We start from the raw sequence: 22,485 nt of genomic DNA on the forward strand, positions 1-22,485 counted from the left end.
GATTTTTTTGCCGCAAAGTTACATTCGATGACGCAAATTCGTCATTTCCGGCGTCTTTCTCAACGCCTAGTCCTTTCACAAGGTTGCGTCTTCAATGACACGAGTGTGTCATTTCCTGATGTTGTTAGCGCCAAAAATATGTCTGTTTGTTTGTGCGTCATACTTGGTGCCAACTACAGGTATACCCCACTCATACAGCGGGTTAGGGACCGGAGCCCCGCTGTAAAGTGAAAACCGCCTTAAAGTGAAACAAGGCAGTTTTAGCTTTCTTTTCAGTGTTTAAAATCTTGAAAACATGTTTGAACTAACTTATATTATGGGTGCAATAGTGCTACGTTTAGTTTAACACTAGCAATGCAAGTATTCAATTAGTATTTAATAAATACTGTACCTGTAAAATAGTGACAATTACTGTAGTAAAATTTCCCAGACTATAACACTGAGACACAGATTGCACTGTAATGCTATAAACAGAGTGAACTAAGTATAACAAAATGATGCCAGTCACTTTTCTAGCAATCTCATGATGATTACAGCACTGTTTCAAAATCCTTGGAGGTTGAACTTCAGCTCCACAAAGGGCTGTATTAGCGAATCGCTGTAAAGTGAGGTATACCTGTATTTTCATTGTTTTAAACCCCATTCCTATATGCCTCTTGCCTTTTTTTCTCTATTAGAGGGCTATGCTGTATGCATTTTTTTCCCATTCCTGAAACTTCCATATAAGGAAATTGATCATTTTGCTTTATATGTTGTTTTTTCTCTTACATTTGCAAGATGTCTCAATCTGATCCTGTCTCAAAAATCACTGTTGGAACCCTGCTGACTGATAACAGTTCTACCAAAGCTAAGTACATTTGTTGTAATCTTGTGGAGATTATATCTCCAGCTGTGGTTTGTAATAAGTTGTCATGATAAACTTTTACATGCAGAGAATGTGTCCATCAGTAATAGTACATTGCCTGTTGCTGTTCCTTTAACATCTAATGTACAAGATATACCTGTGAATTTATAAGAATTTATTGCTGATTCTATTCAGAAGGCTTTGTCTGCCATCCCGCGTTCTAATAAATGTAAAGGTCTTTTAAAACTTCTCATAAACTTGATGAAATTTCAAATGACCGACAACATACTGAATTATCCTCCTCTGATGAGGATCTATCTGATTCAGAAGATCCTTCCTCAGATATTGACACTGACAAATCTACTTATTTATTTAAAATGGAGTACATTCGTTCTTTGTTAAACAAGTGTTGATTATATTGGATATTAAGAAGACTAGTCCTCTTGATATTAAAACTAGTAAACGTTTAAATTCTGTTTATAAACCTCCTGTGGTTTTTCCAGTTCCTGATGCTATTTCTGATATGATTTTTAAGGAATGGAATAGGCCTGGTACTTCTTTTATTCCTTCTTCAAGGTTTAAAAAATTGTATCCTTTGCCAGCAGTTAGGAGTTTTGGGAAAAGATCCCCAAAGTTGACGGGGCTATCTCTACTCTTGCTAAACGTACTACTATTCCTACGGAAGATAGTACTTCTTTTAAAGATCCTTTAGATAGGAAACTTGAAGCTTATCTAAGGAAAGCCTATTTATATTCAGGTCATCTTCTCAGGCCTGCTATTTCTTTGGCTGATGTTGCAGTTGCTTTAACCTTTTGGTTGGAAACTTTAGCGCAACAAGTATTGGATCATGATTGTTAACTTGATTCAACATGCTAATAATTTTATTTGTGATGCCATTTTTTTATGTTAAATCTGTCTTTAGCTATTTTAGCTAGAAGAGCTTTGTGGCTTAAATCTTGGAATTCTGACATGACTTCTAATTCCAGATTGCTATCTCTTTCTTTCCAAGGTAATAAGTTATTTGGTTCTCAGTTGGATTCAATAATTTCAACTGTCACTGGTGGAAAGGGAATTTTTTTGCCTCAGGATACAAGACCTAAGGGTAAATCTAAAGCTTCTAACCATTTTCGTTCCTTTCGTCAAAATAAGGAATAGAAGCCCAAGATGGCTGCTAAACTGGGAGCTCTGTCCAAATGATTTGCAATCCGCCTTGTAAATGACAATTTGTGCACCCATCCAGCCTAAAATTGAATCTATTTAAGCAGCCGACTCTCAGCTGGATTGAAAGATACCTATATTTAAAGGACAGAGGCCTCCCAGACTGGATCGCTGGGAGATCTCTTGGCGGCCTGTAAGGAAGAGTACTCAGCACCCCCCCCAGGGAACTGGGTGAGCAGAGTAAACACTGTGCCTCTGCATTCATTTGTTATTTTACTGCCATGGAGGAGTTATATTGTGTTTTCAAGGCTCTGATGGAGGACTACGAGATGAAAATATGTGCGAGAATAGACAAAATTATATTATCTATGAATACACCGGCATCTCCAGATAGAGCTGCCACGTGGGGAGAGGTGTCATGGAGAGCATTGCGGTCCCCTGAGCTGCAGAGCGTAAGCTCAGAAATTTGTCCAGCGGCAGGAGATAGTAGCTGCATGATGCAGAGTTTATCTGACCCCCTCCTCCCGTGTGACACTTTACAAAACGGGGACTTTGAGCCAGCGGAGGTTATTTGGGGCGATCCTACAGACACCTACTGGCAACCCGGGGAACACAAGGAGGTGCGAGACTCATCAGTGGAGGATTACTCTCGGCGTCCCGGCTCGGGATGTTCCCCTGCTGACCTGTGTGAGAGCGGAATTGGCCCTTCTGGTGCTGGATCGCTTAGAGATCACGGCACTACGTCTCAGGAGGTAAAAGGCCCGGCTGGGCATTCCTATCAATACCCCTGTTACATGGATGTCCTGGGGCGTTACTTCGATATGCTACATCTGTTTTGGCAAGCCGCCCTGCAACAAGATATGAACTGCTGGGACATTTCTCATAATAGAACCGGGGTAGGATAAATTCTTACAACTTGTTGGCAGCTGAGGACTGTTAAAGTAGGTGAGACGGTTCTTGTCTGTTATGTTCCTGCCTAAACATCCAACATACTGTCGGTTCAGGGGGTTGCGAGTTGCGACCCTATTTATTTTATGACGACCAAGAGTCCGAAGCTCCGATAAGGAGGTTGTGTATGGCTACTATAAGTGTGAATGGAAACAGTCATGTCTCTATTTCCTGTAGTAATGATGGACTTTATATATTATTCACTCGAATAGAGGAGAGACTGCTTGTATTGTACTCAAATTCTGGTTAATACCCCCTGTTCTGTTGTAAGTGTCATTGAGATTCCTAACTGTGCTACCTCCATATATGTGTTTACAAGAGGAACTCCACTGTGTTATCTGTCTAAGTTCATTATCAATTCTGTGTATTAAGGGTGCTATTATACTTAGTCATGATAGGAGTTCTATAGCTGATGCAGAGTGTATATTAAGGATATCTTGCTGGGGTGCATTTTAGCGTTCACATGTCTAATATAATTTCTATGTCTAGATGTTACCTCATATGTGTACCATTAACTGAGCTGATTATGTGGGCCTTGCAATACTATAGCTCTCTGAATTTATCTCTTTAGCCTGAGCACAACCTTAATTCATATGTAACTCTCTGTCTATTTTAGTGGGTAGTAGGGGAAGCCTCCTTATAAATGAGTAGCTTGCTTTTTATCACATAGATGTCTTTAGTTCCCTAGCAACCTGGGTGCGCTGTCTGCGGCCGAGACTGTGCGGCTAGGGCACATTTTTCCCCTGTCTAGTTATATAGTAGGATCCCTACTCAAAATTGCTACATATGGTACCTATAGATTATAGTAAGATTAGGACAAGAATTACCATTTTTAGTCCTCTGTGGAGGCCTTAACTTTCCTTTTAACTTTTGAACTCCTACTATATATATATATATATATATATATATATATATATATATATATATATATATATATATATATATATACATATATTTCAGGGACTAATACTGGCTCACTTTGTTAGTCTTAAGATTTGTGTAGAAAATTAGATTTGAGACTAAGTTCAACATGTCAATATGCTCCTCTGTCTAATGGCTCTTGATTTCCTGGGAGCTCTTGGCTCTCTGCTTAGGTTGTTATAACTGTTGCATATTTTGAACTAAAGTGCAGGCCCGAAGGGGGCTTGAGTGGCTCACAATCCCTCAGACTAGAGTTATACATTTGCGGGGTCTGTAAGTGGCCTTGGTAATTAAGGAGAGAAAAAAATAGAGGTTACTATAGAGGTTACTATAGTATAGTAGTATCGGGCGAGCAAGCTTTATATATTGGGCCCTAGAGGGTCCCTGCAGCTATAACCCCTTACATTTACCTCATTCCTATTTTTAACACCTGTGGCCCTAGAGTGGTCGCTAATTTTCACACGAGGTATATACCACATATTTTCGCGTGTTTTCAGGGGGTTCTGTGAAAAAATGTATATTACTGATACTACTAATTTCCTTATTATGGACAAGTATAAGCCTGAGTATACTAAGAAATTACTACCGAAATCTAGGCTTAAAACTGGTTATTTGTTATATTGCATGTTCAATGTCCGATAGTAAATGTACTTTTGTAAAAAGAGGTAACATTCATGGCTGGATAATGTGCTTCCAGGTTTAGACCTGAATAGGATATATAGTCTTCTTGAGGAAATGTCTGTTTTATTAGCTGTATAAACTTTACTGTATGTCATATGGGCATGTTGCCATGCTGTTTTCTCAAGAATCTGTTTATGTATGTTGTCTTACCTCAATAAAAATTATTTTGAAAAAAAAAAAAAAAAATAAGGAACAGAAACCTAATCTCTCCCCCAAGAAATCTGCTTCTAATTGGAAGCCTTCCTCAAATTAGAATAAATTCAAGCCATTTAAGAGATCAAAGCCAGCCTCCAAGTCCGCATCAAGGCGCCGCCCTCATTCCAGCTCAGCTGGTAGGGGGCAAATTAAGATTTTTCAAAGATGTTTGGACCAATTCTGTCCAAAATCAATGGATTCAGAGTATTGTCTCTCAGGGGTACAGAATAGGATTCAGAGTAAGACCGCCTGTGAGAAGATTTTTTCTCTCACCCATCCCTGCATACCCAGTATAGGCTCGGGCTTTCCTGAAGTGTGTTTCAAACCTGGAGTTATCAGGTGTAATCATGCCAGTTCCGTTTCAGGAACAGGGTCTGGGGTTTTATTCAAATCTATTCATTTTCCCAAAGAAGAAAATTCATTCAGACCAGTTTTGGATCTAAAAATTTTGAATCGATATGTAAGAGTACCAACTTTCAAAATGGTGACTATAAGGACTATTCTGCCTTTTGCTCAGCAAGGGCATTATATGTCCACAATAGACTTACAGGATGCATATCTTCATATTCCGATTCATCCAGATCACTATCAGTTCCTGAGATTCTCTTTTCTAGACAAGCATTACCAATTTGTTGCTCTTCCTTTTGGCCTAGTGACAGCTCCAAGAATCTTTTCAAAGGTTCTCGTGCACTACTCTGTAATCAGAGAGCGGGGGTATTGCGGTGTTTCCTTATTTGTCGATATCTTGGTACTTGCTCAGTTTTTACGTTCTGCAGAATCTCACACAAATTAACTAGTGTTGTTTCTTCAAAAACATAGTTGGAGGATCAATTTACCAAAAAGTTCTTTGATTCCTTAGACAAGGGTAACCTTTTTAGGTTTCCAGATAGATTCAGTCTCCATAAATTTGTCTCTAACGGACAAGAAACTTTTGAAATTGGTTGCAGCCTGTCGGAACCCTCAGTCTCAGTCGTTCCCTTCAGTAGCTATGTGCATGGAAGTTTTAGGTCTCATGACTGCAGCATCGGAAGCTATCCCCTTTGCTCGTTTTCTTATGAGACCTCTCCAGCTTTGTATGCTGAACCAATGGTGCAGGGATTATACAAGAATATCACAATTAATATCCTTAAATCCCAATGTTCGACTATCTCTGACTTGGTGGTTAGATCACCATTGTATTGTTCTAGGGGCCTCTTTCGTTTGTCTAACCTGGACTGTGATCACAACAGATGCGAGTCTTTCAGGTTGGGTCGCTGTTTGGGGATCTCTGACAGCACAAGGGATTTAGAAATCTCAAGAGGCGAGATTACCAATAAATATTTTGGAACTCTGTGTGATTCTCAGGGCTCTTCAGTTTTGGCTTCTATTGAAGAGAGAACCGTTCATTTGTTTTCAGACAGACAATATCACAACTGTGGCATATGTCAATCATCAGGGTGGGACTCACAGTCCTCAAGCTATGAAAGAAGTATCTCAGATACTTGTTTGGGCGGAATCCAGCTCCTGTCTAATTTATGCGGTTCATATCCCAGGTATAGACAATTGGGAAGCGGATTATCTCAGTCGTCAGACTTTACATCCGGGAGAGTGGTCTCTCCATCCAGATGTGTTGTCTCAAATTGTTCAGATGTGGGGTCTTCCAGTAATAGATCTGATGGCATCTCATGTAAACAAGAAACTTCCCAGGTACCGGTCCAGGTCCAGGGATCCTTGGGCGGAAGCAGTGGAGGCGTTGACACTTCCTTGGTGTTATCAACCTGCTTATATTTTCCCGCCTCTAGTTCTTCTTCCAAGAGTGATCTCCAAAATCATCATGGAGCAATTGTTTGTGTTGCTGGTGGCTCCAGCATGGCCTCACAGGTTTTGGTATGCGGATCTTGTTCGGATGTCCAGTTCCCAACCTTGGGCCCTTCCAATAAGGCCGGACTTTCTGTCTCAAGGTCCGTTTTTCCATCAGGATCTCAAATCATTAAATTTGAAGGTAATACTATGTTACAGGCTCGTAAATCTGTTTCTTGAAAGATTTATTATCGAGTTTGGAAGACTTACATTTCATGGTGTTATTCTCATAAATTCTTTTGGTATTAATTTAGAATTCCTAGAATTTTACAGTTTCTTCAGGATGGTTTAGATAAAGGTTTGTCTGCATGTTCCTTAAAAGGACAAATATCTGCTCTTTCTGTTTTATTCCGCACAAAATTGCTAAACTTCGTGATATTTACTGTTTTGTACAGGCTTTGGTTCGTATCAAGCCTGTCATTAAATCAATCTCTCCTCCTTGGAGTCTTAATTTGGTTTTGAAGGCTTTACAGGTTCCTCCATTTGAGCCTATGCATTCTTTGGACATTAAACTACTTTCTTGGAAAGTGTTGTTCCTTTTGGCCATCTCTTCTGCTAGAATAGTTTCTGAATTATCTGCTCTCTCTTGTGAATCTCCTTTTCTGAATTTTCATAAGGATAAGGCAGTTTTGCGGACTTCATTTAAATTCTTACCTAAGGTTGTGAATTCTAAGAACATTTATAGAGAAATTGTTGTCCCTTTTTTGTGTCCTAATCCTAAGCATTCTTTGGAGAGATCTTTACATTCTTTGGATGTGGCGAGAGCTCTGAAATATTATGTTGAAGCTACTAAAGATTTCAGGAAGACTTCTAGTCTATTTGTTATCTTTTCTGGTTCCAGGAAAGGTCAGAAGGCTTCTGCTGTTTCTTTGGCATCGTGGTTAAAGCTTTTGATTCATCAAGCTTATTTGGAGTCGGGTAAAGCCCCGCTTCAGAGAATTACAACTCATTCTACTAGATCAGTTTCCATTTAAGAATGAAGCTTCAGTTGATCAGATTTGCAAAGCAGCAACTTGTCTTCTTTGCATACATTTACTAAATTCTACCATTTTGATTTATTTGCTTCTTCGGAAGCAGTTTCTGGTAGAAAAGTTCTGCAGGCAGCCGTTTCAGTTTGATTCTTCTGCTTATGATTTAAGTTTTTCCTTTTATTTATGAGAATAAACTTATATTTGGGTTGTGGATTATTTTTTTTCAGCGAATTGGCTGTTTTTATTTTTATCCCTCCCTCTCTAGTGACTCTTGCGTGGAGTTCCACTTCTTGGGTATTACTATCTCATACGTCACTAGCTCATGGACTCTTAAATTGTTTGAAAACAGCCACTTTATTTTGTTATTTTAAATATCTGCTTATGCCTGTAGAAACCTCGACCTACAATGAAAATATGAATGACAAATATATTATCTGTAGGAGAGTCATTTGGAATACATTAAGGGAGAAACAATTTTATAGTACATGGTCTCGTTAAAGGGACAGTCTACACAAAACTTGTTATTGTTAAAAAAGATAGATAATGCCTTTAATACCCATTCCCCAGCTTTGCACAACCAACATTGTTAGATTAATACACTTTATAACATTTAAACCTCTAAATGTCTGCCTGTTTCAAAGGCTCTATTGATAGCCTCTTAATCACATACTTTTGTATTTGATTTCACAACAAGAGACTGCTAGTTCATGTGGGCCATATAGATAACAATGTGTTCACGCCCGGGGAGTTATTTAAGAGTTAGCACAACATAATACTAAAATGCAAGTCAATAAATAATAAATACAACATTGTGTGATCAGGGGGCTGTCAGAAGATGCTTAGATACAAGATAATCACAGAGGTTGGTGGTGCAAAACTGGGGAATGGGTAATAAAGGGATTATCTATCTTTTAAAACAATAACAATTATATTGTAGACTTTCCCTTTAAGTTTCTGAACTCTAGAGAGTTAAATTACAGGAAATGGGGAAAAATAAGTAATTAAAATATAATTTACTTTTTACCATTGTATTGTTTAAGCCTTGTGAGAATATTATTTTTTTCTAGTGCCATTTTGTCCATTGAGACTCCATTTTCTAAATTATTCAAAATCAGGCGGTAAATTCCAGGACTGTGGAAGTCATTTTGGTGTAATTTTGTGTATAAATGTTGTTTTATTAATAGAATGATGAGTCACAACTATGTTTTACTCAACTGCATCTTATATTCATAGCTGTCATTTGTCTGCTTCTGCTGTCTGATGTTAGACATTACAGTGATTTTATATAACGGACATTTTCATTAATTTGTGGCTGATTGTTTTATTTTTATAAACATAGTATGAAATAGTTGATAGCTAAATAATTCTACTTTGAACCTTCTTGTCACTTTTTTGCTTATGTATTGCAGCAAAATGATGTGTTGTATTGCTTCTGGTTTATACTGTATGCAAATTTTCTTCATTTTTACATCTTAGACGTACCCTCGCCAGATGTCTCTAGAAAACAGTCAGTACGCTCTGTGTTAAACGGTGGTGTGCTGCAAGAGTCCAAGGTGGACGGCCGGACCCTGCAAGTGGCAGTCCAGAGAAAGAGACTTCTGAAAGCACCAACATTGGCTGAGCTGGAAAGTTCAGAGTCTGAGGTACAGTTTGTGTCTATGATAAAGTAGTGATTATCTCAGCAGCCTCTGGTAAAAGTTATCACTGTTTTAGTGCTATATTTTACCGTGCACAAGCAAGTGGAGCATATGTCTATATGCCACACGCACCTGCACAGAAAGCTTTTGAGCAGTTATGCAAATTATGTAATATAACACATGCAACCATGAATCTATTAGCAGACAGTGTTTAAATTGGGGTGATTGGGCATACACACATATGCTCCACATGTCTGTGCACAGTAGAGGCTCTCAATGAAACAGTGATAGCTTGCCCTAGAAAAATGTTTGCTCTTTCAAGTGTGTGCTTCTTTTCCTGCTGCTTTATAAACAAATAGTAAAAGATGCCCCCTGGCATGCAGAGGGAAAGTGTTATACCCAAGCAAAAGGTGAGATTTGTGCTTTTGAGTTTTCTGTCCATCCCCTACTTAAAGGGGTAATCTGAGTTGGTGAGTGCTGTGCAAGTACAAGAGTCAAGATATCGTAGTAAATATGATAAATTTTCAGCCTTCCTTCAACTTCTGTCAGTTGGTGAACTCATTCTTTAATGAATACTTTTTATAATCAGTGAGATTATTTACTTGTGTTAAGGGCAGGGGGATGTGCCACAAAGTAGCAGATTAGGCTAAATATTTTTTTCACTCATTTTCTATTACTGATTTAATGAAGATCTAACCCAATCCCTAACATCCGTTGGTCTTGTGGAGTTGGACAGGATCTTGCTAGTCGAAAGTGGTAAATTAAAAACCAGAACATTACTGATTCAGGACCGCCCTATGGCTGGTATGTGTGTGTTTGTATATTTTTTGGATGTGGAAAGGTTTTACATTAGCTCCCTGGACTTTACTTGTCCAAATGAAGTAGTTGTGATTGCCATCAAGGAATCTCATCAGCTTGTTGGAAGGATGTTTCTGAGGTTAAATTAGATTGTCATCTCTAAGTTCCATTTTTTGTTTGGTTTGGGGTAATTTTATGGTTCATTGTCTCCTTGGGGTCCCCCCTTACCTTAAATGTTTTGAGCACAGAGCATTGTTATAGTGATATCTGCAAATTATATGTCATTTCAATTTCCCTTGAGATTTCTTCCCAGACAGTGGTCTGTCCACGAAATTGTTTGAGGAGAAATGTGTAGGGTTGCCACCCCATGGTACCAAAAGCCTGTTAATTACTTGCAGCTTCATATCATGGCACTTTTCCCTCAACAGGCAATAAAAAGGTCCTCATATTTTCATTTCCAGTTGTTTTGTTCCCTCAAGTTATTTAAAAGATCAAGTGTGGCAAACAAAAGCTCCTGCTGTGCTTATAAGAAGTTTGTTTTTGGATCTAGTTCAGCTGGTGGAACAGCATTTGTGGCGAGTCTTCATCTTATGTTTTAGAATCCATTAGTGCTTGCAGTGACCTTATGCAGCTAAATCCTCTATTCTCAATGGATAAAGGTTTCTCAGATAAAGCAGTTTTTCTGAAAGCTTATAAACTTTTAACAACTCAGAGATTTACAAGGTTTTGTCCTCCTTTGGTGTGAATGTCTTTTAGAAAATATCTCTATATAATTATTTCCCACAATTGTACTGTTTTTCAGGCTGTTAAAAAAAATCAAGATGCAGTAATGACATTTCATACATTCTCCTCTTGTTATATAATGTATTGTAGAATTATTATAGGGAGCAAAATTAAATCTGTTGCATTTGTGGCATCATTGGTATAATGAGATTTTAATGAGAATTATTAAATTGTTGGTTGCTTCTGGTATGCTGGCATTCCTGGAATTCATGTATTAAACAGTGAATTCTCTAAATCTTCATACAATAATACTACACATTGTACAGCCCACACTGCTAGAATGCTGGGGAATTTCTCTTTTGGACCACAGTGACTGATGACTTTAAGATTCATTTAACAGTCTGACACACTTACATGATATAAACAAATTGTCTTCCAGGAGGATTCAGTGCGCAGGTCCACGAGCAGCAGCAGTGTGTCCACTTCCCAGGCCGAAGACGTATCCCCAGAAAATGCAACTACCAGGAAAGGTAAGTGAGACAAAACACACAGTAAGGGTTTACATCTGTCACTCATTTCTTTCTCCATTTCTCAATCTTTTAGGACTTCTGTTCCTCCTGTTTTCTTTGCAACGTCCTCTATTTTATAGTGACATAAACATGCAGAAAGGAAATGCTCTAATATACTAGAAAATTATATGATTGCACTGTTGTTTGCTTATAACAATATATTTAACCCTTACAAACACATAGTTAAAGTCAGCTCCACAGCAGGAATGTTCTAGCAATGAGCTAGCTGAACACATCTGGTGAACCAATGAAAAGACGAGTGTGTAGCCCCCAATCACCAACTAGCTCCCAGTCGTGTAGGATGTACATTTTTCTTTTTTTCAACAAAGGATACCAAAAGAACAAAGTAAATTTGATGATAGAAGTGATTAATTAAAAACCATGGGGATGGATGAGAATTTAGGTAACTAGAGAACGGTGCACAACAAATACATAAGATAAATAGAGGGAAGACACCTGCCCCTTTTTTATACATTTAATGTTACAAGAAATCTAAGGTTCAGAAGTTTATAATCCAGTAATATGAAATTAGATTGAGTCTTCTGCAGGAAACTCTTTCTGAAACATAAGGTCCCACAAAAAAATGCTTGTATCTTGCTAATACATTTCTTCACCTTACTGAGGGTTCAGCTTCCTTCTTTACGTGTTTTATAGAGACTGGTGATTGCTCTGTAGGTGTTTTATAGAGCCTGGTGATTGCCCTGTAGGTGTTTTATAGAGCCTGGTGATTGCTCTGTAGGTGTTTTATAGAGCCTGGTGATTGCTCTGTAGGTGTTTTATGGAGCCTGGTGATTGCTCTGAAAACATAGTTTGGTTTGCTTTAAAAAACAAACAAAAAAAAACACCATTGATGATCATGTGGTATGATAAGAGTGTGAAGTTAAACAAGATTTTCTTCATAAATGGAAAAAGTCCACAGCTGCATTCATTACTTTTGGGAATTCAGATCCTGGCCACCAGGAGGAGGCAAAGACACCCCAGCCAAAGGCTTAAATACTCCTCCCACTTCCCTCAACCCCCAGTAATTCTTTGCCTTTCGTCCCAGGAGGTTGGCAGAGAAGTGAAAGAAGTTTTCGATAGTCTCTTATGGAGGATAGTACTCTTCGGCATGGAACTGGAGTTTTAAGTAGTCCTGTCAGCCTCTCAGTGAGAGCATGGGTGAAAGTTAGAGTCCAGAGATGCAGGGAGAATCTTTCTGCAAAACCATCCCGACTCATATTAACAGCTCCACAAACAATCGGCGTTGACGAGTTTCGCTGCCTGCTTTTTTCTCTCATGTCCATGGCAGAAGCGATGCTATTATCTGTCACACTTGAAGGGCCGTGCTCCTGTTCCACGGCGTAGATTCCGGTAAGATTGTTTCATTTTACTTTCATCATGGATGTATTGTAATTACAACTATTTATCCGAGAGGAGCTACAACCTTTCGGGGATAACTTTAACATAGGGTCTCAGTGAGGCTCCTTTTTGTATCTAGGAATCAAGGGTTAGTATCTCCTGAGGGGGGTTATTGAACAGGGGGGTTTATCATCATGTTTATGTGATTCTGTCTGCTACTGTGTAGTGTTGCTTCAGCTATGTCTAGTGATGCGGCCTTTACGGTCGGGCTTGCTTTTGCATGGACTGCACGGTTTACCTTGTGACTCCATTTCCTGACCACGTGGCGACGGAGAAATCCTGGTCCACTGGTGTCTAGTTCTCTGGAGGTGGCAGTGTCCCAATTAGGGAGGATTCTGATTTTATGGAGCCTGATGTCTCTGATTTAAGGCCAGTCAATACATTAGATTTGCATAATCAACAAATGCATGACAAGAAGACAATGCAATAGCACTTAGTCTGAACTTCAAATGAGTAGTCGATTTTTGTTAAATAAATTGCAAAGTTATGTCTATTTCCCCTCCCCCTGTATCATGTGACAGCCATCAGCCAATTACAAATGCATATACATATATGCTGTGAATTCTTGCACATGCTCAGTAGGAGTTGGTGACTCAAAAAGTGTAAATATAAAGACTGTGCACATTTTGTTAATGGAAGTAAATTGGGAAGTTGTTTAAAATTGCATCCTGTATTTGAATCTTGAAGTTTAATTTTGACTTGAGTGTCCCTTTAAGACTCTACTTCTTGCGAAGAATATGAATTGGCCCGTATGATACATGCCCATCAGTTATGTTCCAAATGCCGTTTTAGAGTGCTGTGTTCGGGTGCCCACTGAGCCATTCGCCTCTGGGGATTCTATTTCTCACGAGACGAGTTCCCTACCACCAACTCTTACTATGCATGCAGGTAACCCAAACGCTACTTATCCTTTTTAGGGAGTGTGGCCTGTTCCAACCGGAGGTTACTACATGGTTCCACATGGCCATATCTTTGGCACTGGCGCATCTACACCTCCCGAGAGTTTGCTCACAATATTGTCTGTGTTTCGTTAACTGGGGCTCGTCAGGCGTGGGATCGCCTAGCCCAGTTCAGCCCTCCGGGGAGTGACTGCCCCTGAGGCCTCAGGGGGTCAACCTTCGGGCCGGTGTTTTCTTTTGTCCCGGCGGAGGTATGTTGCGCCTTCCGTTATAGACTAGCGCACCTTCGTGTTTTACTAAGGCATGTTTTGGGCGTTGCTGGAGGATCCCACTCTTAATGGGTCTGGGGATTCTCAGTCTTACTCTTCGACTGGCTTGCATACATAGACAGACATAAGTGGATGAAGTTATCTTCTTATAGTCTTTGTTATTTGTGTATCCTTTTCCAGCTCTGAGCTTGGAAGTCTCAGACCCCTGTTGGGCTGGACCTCCGGGTCTGTCCATTCTTCCTAGGCAATAACCTACGGGTTGCCTTATCTTTTATTTTCTTCTGGTGAGGATGATTTTTATTTGGACTAAAGCTCAGGTTGTGGTGTGATGTTTTCTATCTGGAACTTTCTTCTCTGGAATTGATACTCGCGATTTTGTGGTCGCACTGTTTACAAAAGTCTGTTCTTTATCCCTCCATCTCAATAGAGACTCTATGTCGCCTTGACAGTGCTGGGGCCCTTGGTTTCAGGATGGTCCTGACTGGGTACAAATCCTTCTGTCTTTGAGGCCTAGTTCAAACATCTGGCGCCTTTTTATGTCCGGTTTGGCTGGTGAGGGTGCCTAGTGATCACAATATGATTTGTGTTGTTTCTTGTTTTATTTAACAAGCTTCAACTAGCATCCTGAGAGGACTTAAGGGTCCGTGGTTGCTTAGGGGCATGGGTGATTGGTTCAGTCCTCATTCACCTTTTAAGATAGTGGGCCGGGACTCCGTTGAAATCTGTGGCGATATGCTCAGTCATTTACGATTTTTTTTCCCCCAGGGAAATAGAGTGTTCCTTCCCATTGTAAGTTGGAGGCTTGGAGGATTTAGGTCCTTCATACCTCCGTTCTTACGGTTTTGCCTTTTATTGTCTCTTTGGAAGTGTCCTTTTAGGACTTGTTCCTTTTAGAGGTTTTCTTCCTTTGGGATGAGACTTTCTGTACTTCGTCCGATTTTTCTGGCAGCTTTGGTCGCTTAATTAGGAAGTGAAGGCTGTGAGGCTCTGTCTTCCTTCGGCTGCCTGGGTTTGGGATGCTTTGCATTCTTCTCCCTTGGGTGTAGTCCTCTGGAATGTTAATCTGAAAGGATTATAGAGCCAGCCTTTCCTTTCTACTCTCTCTTTCGGGTCTCATTCTCATTTCCCTTTTGTTGCCCTAGGGGCCTTTGAGCTCTAGAGAAATTGCGTGACTTTGTCGCGGCCTAGCACCTTGTTAAGGGGGGGGGGGTGTTGACCTCCGGCCAAGGGTGTTCTCTTCCATTTGGGCTTGGAATTACGAGTGAGTCCTGTACCCGTTTTCTGGGTTCCCCGGTTATCATCCCCTGTGAGGTCTGATTGCTTCAGATGGGGTATCTTGTGTTCCCTGGGGGTGTCGTTCGATCTAGGACGATTCTGGGTCCAGGGTTCTTGTCTTGGATCCTTCTTGGATGTCTGGAGACTTATGATCCTGTGGACTGGTTCAGGACGACCCAGTTTTTTCAGGGACCCTATGTTGCAACATCGGGGCTAGCTCATTGGGCTTGCAAGCAGGAAGGCCAGAGTTCACATCCACCTTCGGGTACTGTTATAAACTTTAAGGCCTGACTTGTCCTTCGGACAGAGTGTGCTTCTTTTCATGGGGAGTTTTTTCTCTGTTGGTTCAACAGTGGTGTCTGGATGATTTTTGCATTCGATTTTTTTTTTGATCATACTATGGCTTCATGTCTTGTGGTCATGTACGCTGTGTATCTGTGCCCTTCCCTTTTTAGGGGATAGTTTGTCTTTTTTATGAGCTGGGGTTTCCTCTCTCTGGATGGTCTTTGTCCTACCCTGTGTGTCGGCGTTTGGATCAGGTGGATTATTTCTGTAAAGGGCAGCATCTGCTGCTCTGTGGGCTCTGTTCTACCTGTTGGAAATTGATCTCTCTACGTAGGGACTGCCTAGGAGAGTTGTGACAGGTCTTCCTACGGATCTATTGCACTTTTCTCTTTTCCAGGTCCTAAGGGGTTCTCCTCGGGAGTGCCTTATTTTGGAGGAGCAGATTGGGTTGGCACCCGAGCTCTGTTGGGGTGGGTGAGTCCCCCCTTTTTCTTTCCATTACCTGGGGGCTTGTGGTTGGGGTCTTTCTGTCTTCCCTGTCTGTCGCTTGGGCTGGTCCGTTGTTGGAGCAGGATCTGAGATCTGTTGCTCTGCTATTTCGTCCTCTGAGCATTCGAGGTACGGTAAGCCTATTTGAGGTTTCTCCTTTCTCCATCAAGATTTATTGGAAGGACTGGCGGCTATTAGATAGCCTGCGACGTTATCCGCTGGTTAGTGGATAATTAGCAATTTGAAGGATCTTATCTTCAGCTGCTTTCTACTTGCCCTGCAAGGATTTAAGTTTTAGAGTCATTTTTACATGACTGCAGCGTGTAGTGTTTTTGCTTCAGGTGTTGTTCGTCAGACCTATCTGAGCTTGCTGCACGAGGTTTCGTTTCTGAATATTTCGGTATTCTGAGCTACCTTTTTGCGACTTGGGGACCTTTGGCTTTAGTTGCTTTGTGTTAGGGGAAGATCCTCTCTTTGTTTTCAGACTCCCGGCCTTATCCCGTGGTTTCTGTATTTCTGGGGTCTGGGCGTTGCCTCCCCTTGTTTCTATAAGATTGGTTGGGTCTCTGTTAGCCTGACCCGGTTTCTCAGATTTTTTGCTCTGTGTTTGTGCTTGTGCTGTGTTTGTGTTTTTTCTGGAGTTCCATATGCTTGCTAGACAGCTAGCTCAGCATACTAATGCACTGTGGCTACTCTGCACTGTAGCAAACCAAGGCTTGCAAGTTCGATCCCCAGCGAGGTCTACTCAGCCTTTCCTCCGTTCGAGGTTGATAAAATGAGCAGCGCCTTTAGTCCCTTAAGGGGGATTAGCTGCGCTTTACAAGTACAATCATGTTTTCTCTGTGCCTTTTCTTCTTTGTGGAAGAATACAGTAGTTTGTTCCCTTTCTTTATTAAAGGGTGTGTTGTTTGGAGACCGACTGCTGTGCGACGGTGTCTCTTGGAAGCTGTTGACTCAGTGTTGTTCCTGCGGTCTCTAGCAAGGCTGTGGACTATCAGCGGGTCAGTGTCCTTGGGTCTTTTCCTTTTTTTCAAAGTTGTTCTCGGCTTCGGACGAAGCGGGATTTTGTTGGGTAGGGGTTTTCAGGCCTGGTGCCCTCAGAATGGGCCGCCTCTTGTACCCTCCCGTTTTTGCATTCAGTGTCCTCTATAGCTTGGGTATTGTTTTTCCAAAAGTAATGAATGCATCTGTGGACTCTTTCCATTTATGAAGAAAAACTTAAATTATGCTTACCTGATCATTTTCTTTTCTTCAGATGGAAAGAGTCCACAGCTCCCCGTCTGTGTTTTTTCTGTAGGGTGTCTGTTATTTTTGTTCTTCTGGCACCTTTTTCACCCTGATATTTCTTCTACTGTTCCTTGTTCCTCTGCAGAATGAATGGGGGATGAGTATTTAAGCCTTTGGCTGGGTGTCTTTGCCTCCTCCTAGTGGCCAGGTTCTAAATTAATGAATGCAGCTGTGGACTCTTTCCATCAGAAGAAAAGAAAATTATCAGGTAAGCATAATTTAAGTTTTGCATTTATCAGTAAATTAATTTCTTCATACATAAAGGATTGATGAGAGCATTTCTGAACACAACTTCTAATGTATGAAGAAATGTACTTTCTTTCACGTAATTGGCAAGAGTCCATGAGCTAGCAACGTATGGGATATACAATCCTACCAAGAGGGGCAAAGTTTCCCAAATTTCAAAATGCCTATAAATACACCCCTCACCACACCCACAATTCAGTTTTTCAAACTTTGCCTCCTATGGAGGTGGTGAAGTAAGTTGTCCGGATGTCCATTTGTCAACCTTGGCCACTTCCTTTAAGACCAGATCTTCTGTCTCAAGGACCGTTTTTCCATCAGGATCTCAAATCATTAAAGGATTACTTTCTGTTATAATTTTTAAGCTAAACAACTAACATATTAAAGTTAATAAACATTAATTAAAACCTACTGACCTATATTTTCTCCAAAACGAAGTTTCATAACGTTCTAAAAGTTATATCTTTTATTCGCAGATGATGTCACGTTATCCTGCCCACTATTTTCAGCACTGCATGTTCAAAATACTTAAACCAATAACTTTGTTTAAAGCGCCATTTTGAAACCTAGGTATTGTAAACGGATTGGTACAGAGCAAAGGATACCCACAGAGTGGGTTTGGAAAACAATTCAATTTGCAGACAAGATTTCTGATATACGGTAGAGATATGTTAATGAAATGCTATTGATAAAAAGCGTATTTGGGGTAGTTAGTTAGTAACAGGCATAGAAAATATTTACTTACAGTGGCCCTTTAAATTTGAAGGTATGGAAATTGAACGCTTAGTGCTTAGTCATAGAGGTTTCTCTGACTCAGTGATTGATACTATGTTACAGGCTTGTAAGTCTGTTTCTAGGAAGATTTATTATCGAGTTTGGAAGACTTATATTTCATGGTGTTTTTTTTATAAATTCTCCTGGCATTCTTTTAGAATTCCTAGAATTTTACAGTTTCTTCAGGATGGTTTGGATAAAGGTTTGTCTGCAAGTTCCTTGAAGGGACAAATCTCTGCTCTTTCTGTTTTATTTCACAGACAGATTGCTAAGCTTCCTGATATTCACTATTTTGTTCAGGCTTTGGTCCGTATCAAGCCTGTCATTAAATCAATCTCTCCTCCTTGGAGTCTTAATTTGGTCTGGAGAGCTTTACAGGCTCCTCCTTTTGATATTAAACTACTTTCTTGGAAAGTATTGTTCCTTTTGGCTATCTCTTCTGCTAGAAGAGTTTCTGAATTATCTGCTCTTTTTTGTGAGTCACCTTTTCTGATTTTTCATCACGATAAGGCAGTTTTGCAGACTTCATTTAAAATTTTACTTAAAGTTGTGAATTCTAACAACATTAATAGGGAGATTATTGTCCCCTCTTTGTGTCCTAATCCTATGAATTCTTTGGACAGATCCTTACATTCTCTGGATGTTGTAAGAGCCTTGAAATATGTTGAAGCTACTAAAGATTTCTGGAAGACTTCTAGTCTATTTATTGTCTTTTCTGGTTCTAGGAAAGGTCAGAAAGCTTCTGCCATTTCCTTGGCTTCTTGGTTAAATCTTTTGATTCACAAGGCTTATGTGGAGTCGGGTCAGGCCTCGCCTCAGAGAATCACAGCTTATTCTGCTAGATCAGTCTCCACTTCTTGGGCTTTTAAGAATGAAGCTTCAGTTGATCAGATTTGCAAAGCAGCGACTTGGTCTTCTTTGCATACATTTACTAAATTCTACCGTTTTGCGGTATTTCACTCTTCAAAAGCAGTTTTGTGGTAGAAAAGTTCTTCAGGCAGCTGTTTCAGTTTGATTCCTCTGCTTATGTTTAAGTTTTTTTCTTTTTAATTATAAGAAAAACTTATTCTTTTGGTTGTGGATTTAATTTTTCAGCGGAAAATGGCTGTTTTTATTTTTATCCCTCCCTCTCTAGTGACTCTTCTGTGGTGTTCCACATCTTGGGTATTACTATCCCATATGTCACTAGCTCATGGACTCTTGCCAATTACATGAAAGAAAACATAATTTATGTAAGAACTTACCTGATAAATTAATTTCTTTCATATTGGCAAGAGTCCATGAGACCCACCCATTTTATGGTGGTTATGTTTTTTTTGTATAAAGCACAATTATATTTCCAGTCTCTTTTTTTATGCTTTTTACTCCTTTTTCTATCACCCCACTACTTGGCTATTCGTTAAACTGAATTGTGGGTGTGGTGAGGGGTGTATTTATAGGCATTTTGAGGTTTGGGAAACTTTGCTCCTCCTGGTAGGATTGTATATTCCATACGTCACTAGCTCATGGACTCTTGCCAATATGAAAGAAATTAATGTATCAGGTAAGTTCTTACATAAATTATGTTTTCAGTCAGTAAATATAAAAAGTTCTTTCCAAAGAACTGAAAATAAACCAATTGTAAAAATGACCAAATTTCTGCCAAATGTATCATCAAGTAGGCATTTACTGTGCATATATAATATGACAGTGTATAATTGATATTTTACACAAACCAAGAGGTATTTAATGACCTTTAAAGCAAAATATTTCTTTAATGATTCAGATAGAACATACAATTTTAAACAACTTTCCAATTGACTTCTATTGTCAAATTTTCTTTGTTTTGTGCACGTAACTACAGCACTATATGGCAGAAGTTTTGCAAAAATGTTATACATTACCAAGAACACTAGATGGCAGCACTATTTCCTGTCATGTGGTGCTTCAGGCATGCGCACACTACCTAGGTATCTCTTCAACAAAGAGTAACATGAGAACTAAGCAAATTTGGTAATAGAAGAAAATTGGAAACTTTTTTATTAAATTGTATTGTCTTTCTGAATAATGAATGGACATTTTGGGTTAAATGCCCCTTTAAGGTATCTTGGTGTTTGTCAGGAAACATCCAAAAAACACACACTCTGTACAAATAATACTGGGCAAGAGAATAACAAAGTATTATGTAAAATACTTGTGTGTATGTATATGTATGTATGTATGTATCTATATGTATGTGTATATATATATTATATTATATATGTGTCTGTATTTATATATCTTTCCACATTAACTGCAGACATGCTCATACTCATTTGATTTCTACCTCTTAGCACCACCCAAATTTCTGCCCATTTCCTCTACACCGCAACCTGAGAGACGCCAGACACCACAGAGGCGCCATTCTATAGAGAAGGAGACCCCGACCAATGTGAGACAGTTCCTGCCTCCATCTAGACAAAGCTCCAGATCTCTGGTAAGCCGATTTTGACAGAGGCAGGCAGCAGAGAAAAGCTACAGCTTGATATCTCACTTAATATTTAACTATTTTAATTTTAATGCCATTACTAAATTAGCATCTAACAAATTCATAGTTTTTTTTCTCACCAGCCTGGACTTAAAACTAACAACTCATTTCATATTCTTCAATTTTATTCCATTAAAAATATATATTTTATTTGCTGCTACTGCTTTCAAGGTTTGTCCTTACACACACACACACACACACACACACACACACACATATATACACACACACACACACATATATACACACACACACACACACATATACACACACACACACACATACACACACACACACACATATATACACACACACACACAGACACACACACACATATATATACACACACACACATATATATACACACACACACACATATATATATATATATATATATATATATATATATATATATATATATATATATATCAGGGCTCACAATATTTGGATGTGCCTTTATAAATATGCTGGGAGGTTTTTGATTGCCAGAGGAAAAAAAAAACTGTCACCATATTTGTACAGGAACTGTATATCCTTTGGCCAACCAAGGTGTAAGGATGACTCGGTCACAAAGAAGGAGCTCCTCTTGTGGCTGCTGGCACATCTGCTTATTGTAAAGAGCCAGAAAGGCTGCTGTTGAAATGGGGGGGGGGGGGGTGGACCTGCCGCAGCTTTGTCCAGGATCCCAGTGAAGTCAAGTTGTGCCCTTGGTTGCAGCTATATTCACAACTCAACTGTGGTAACTTGCTGCAATACAACCCATAGTAATTAATAATGTTTTAATGACAGTTTTATAAATTAATATTATGATATTTTTTTTAACTTTAATTATTATTAATTAAATAGGTTGAGAGTTGTGTCAGAGTAGTAATTGCAAGATAATATAATTATTATTATGGGGAACTACCTCACCCTTGTCTGAGGTTTCTTTCCATAAGGCAGGGAGAGTCCACAACTTCATTCCTTACTGTTGGGAAATACAACACAGGGCCACCAGGAGTAGGCAAAGACTCCCCAGCCAAAGGCTTAAATATCCCTCCCACTTCCCCTATCCCCCCAGTCATTCATTTCGTCATTAGAGGAGGATGTCAGAGAATTGTCAGAAGATTTGGATAGTCCTTAACGGGTATGTTCCCTTCAAAAGAGGACTGGAGTTTTAAGTAATCATATAAACGTCTCAGTGAGAGTATTGATGAAAGTTAGAGTCTGGAGATGCAGGTAAAGTTTTTTTGCGAAGCCATCCAGACTGTCTATCTAACAACTCCTGAGCAATCAGTATTAACAAGTTACACTGCTTGCTTTTCCACACTCAGGTCCCTGTCAAAGCATCGCTATAAGGCTGCCACACTTGAGAGGCTATATCTGTTCCACAGCACGGATCCTGGAGGATAAGTCTGTGTTATTTTAATATAGCAGGGACTCCTTATATAGGGTCACAGTGTGACTTCTCTATACCTCAGTAGGATCAAGGGTTAATATCTCCTCATTGGGAACAGTTTGGGGAGTTTATATACTAATTAAAAATTTGTGAAAAACGTTTTCAGGGCTCATTTAGACGGTGTACTTTTGGCTGGAACAGGCAGATTTCACTTTCACTTTGTAAGTTGCGCAGCTCCTAATAGCTTTTCACACTTTTTCATAGCAGGGGAGGTCCTGCCTTGCGCACCATGTGACCGGGTGAGGCTTCATTCACTTCCTTACGATCCTGCTGCAGACAGCACTCCTTGATAACTTGTCTGGGTCTAGGAGGTGGCGAGTGCCCCAGCCATTGGTTTT

At 39.7% G+C, this 22,485-nt stretch overlaps 1 protein-coding gene across 4 annotated transcripts in view; it reads left to right on the forward strand.

Annotated features, from left to right (window-relative positions):
* The window catches only part of SPIRE1 (spire type actin nucleation factor 1), a 418,349-nt gene that overhangs the window by 341,270 nt on the left and 54,594 nt on the right, over positions 1-22,485 (forward strand). For all 4 annotated transcript variants that reach the window (XM_053714898.1, XM_053714899.1, XM_053714900.1 and 1 more), the window contains exons 9-11: positions 9,034-9,200; positions 11,155-11,245; positions 20,516-20,658. In XM_053714898.1, the coding sequence (XP_053570873.1) occupies positions 9,034-9,200; positions 11,155-11,245; positions 20,516-20,658 (401 nt within the window). The remainder of the gene's footprint in view (positions 1-9,033; positions 9,201-11,154; positions 11,246-20,515; positions 20,659-22,485) is intronic.

The sequence above is a fragment of the Bombina bombina genome, chromosome 5 (assembly GCF_027579735.1).
Source record: "Bombina bombina isolate aBomBom1 chromosome 5, aBomBom1.pri, whole genome shotgun sequence".
Classification (NCBI taxonomy): domain Eukaryota; kingdom Metazoa; phylum Chordata; class Amphibia; order Anura; family Bombinatoridae; genus Bombina; species Bombina bombina.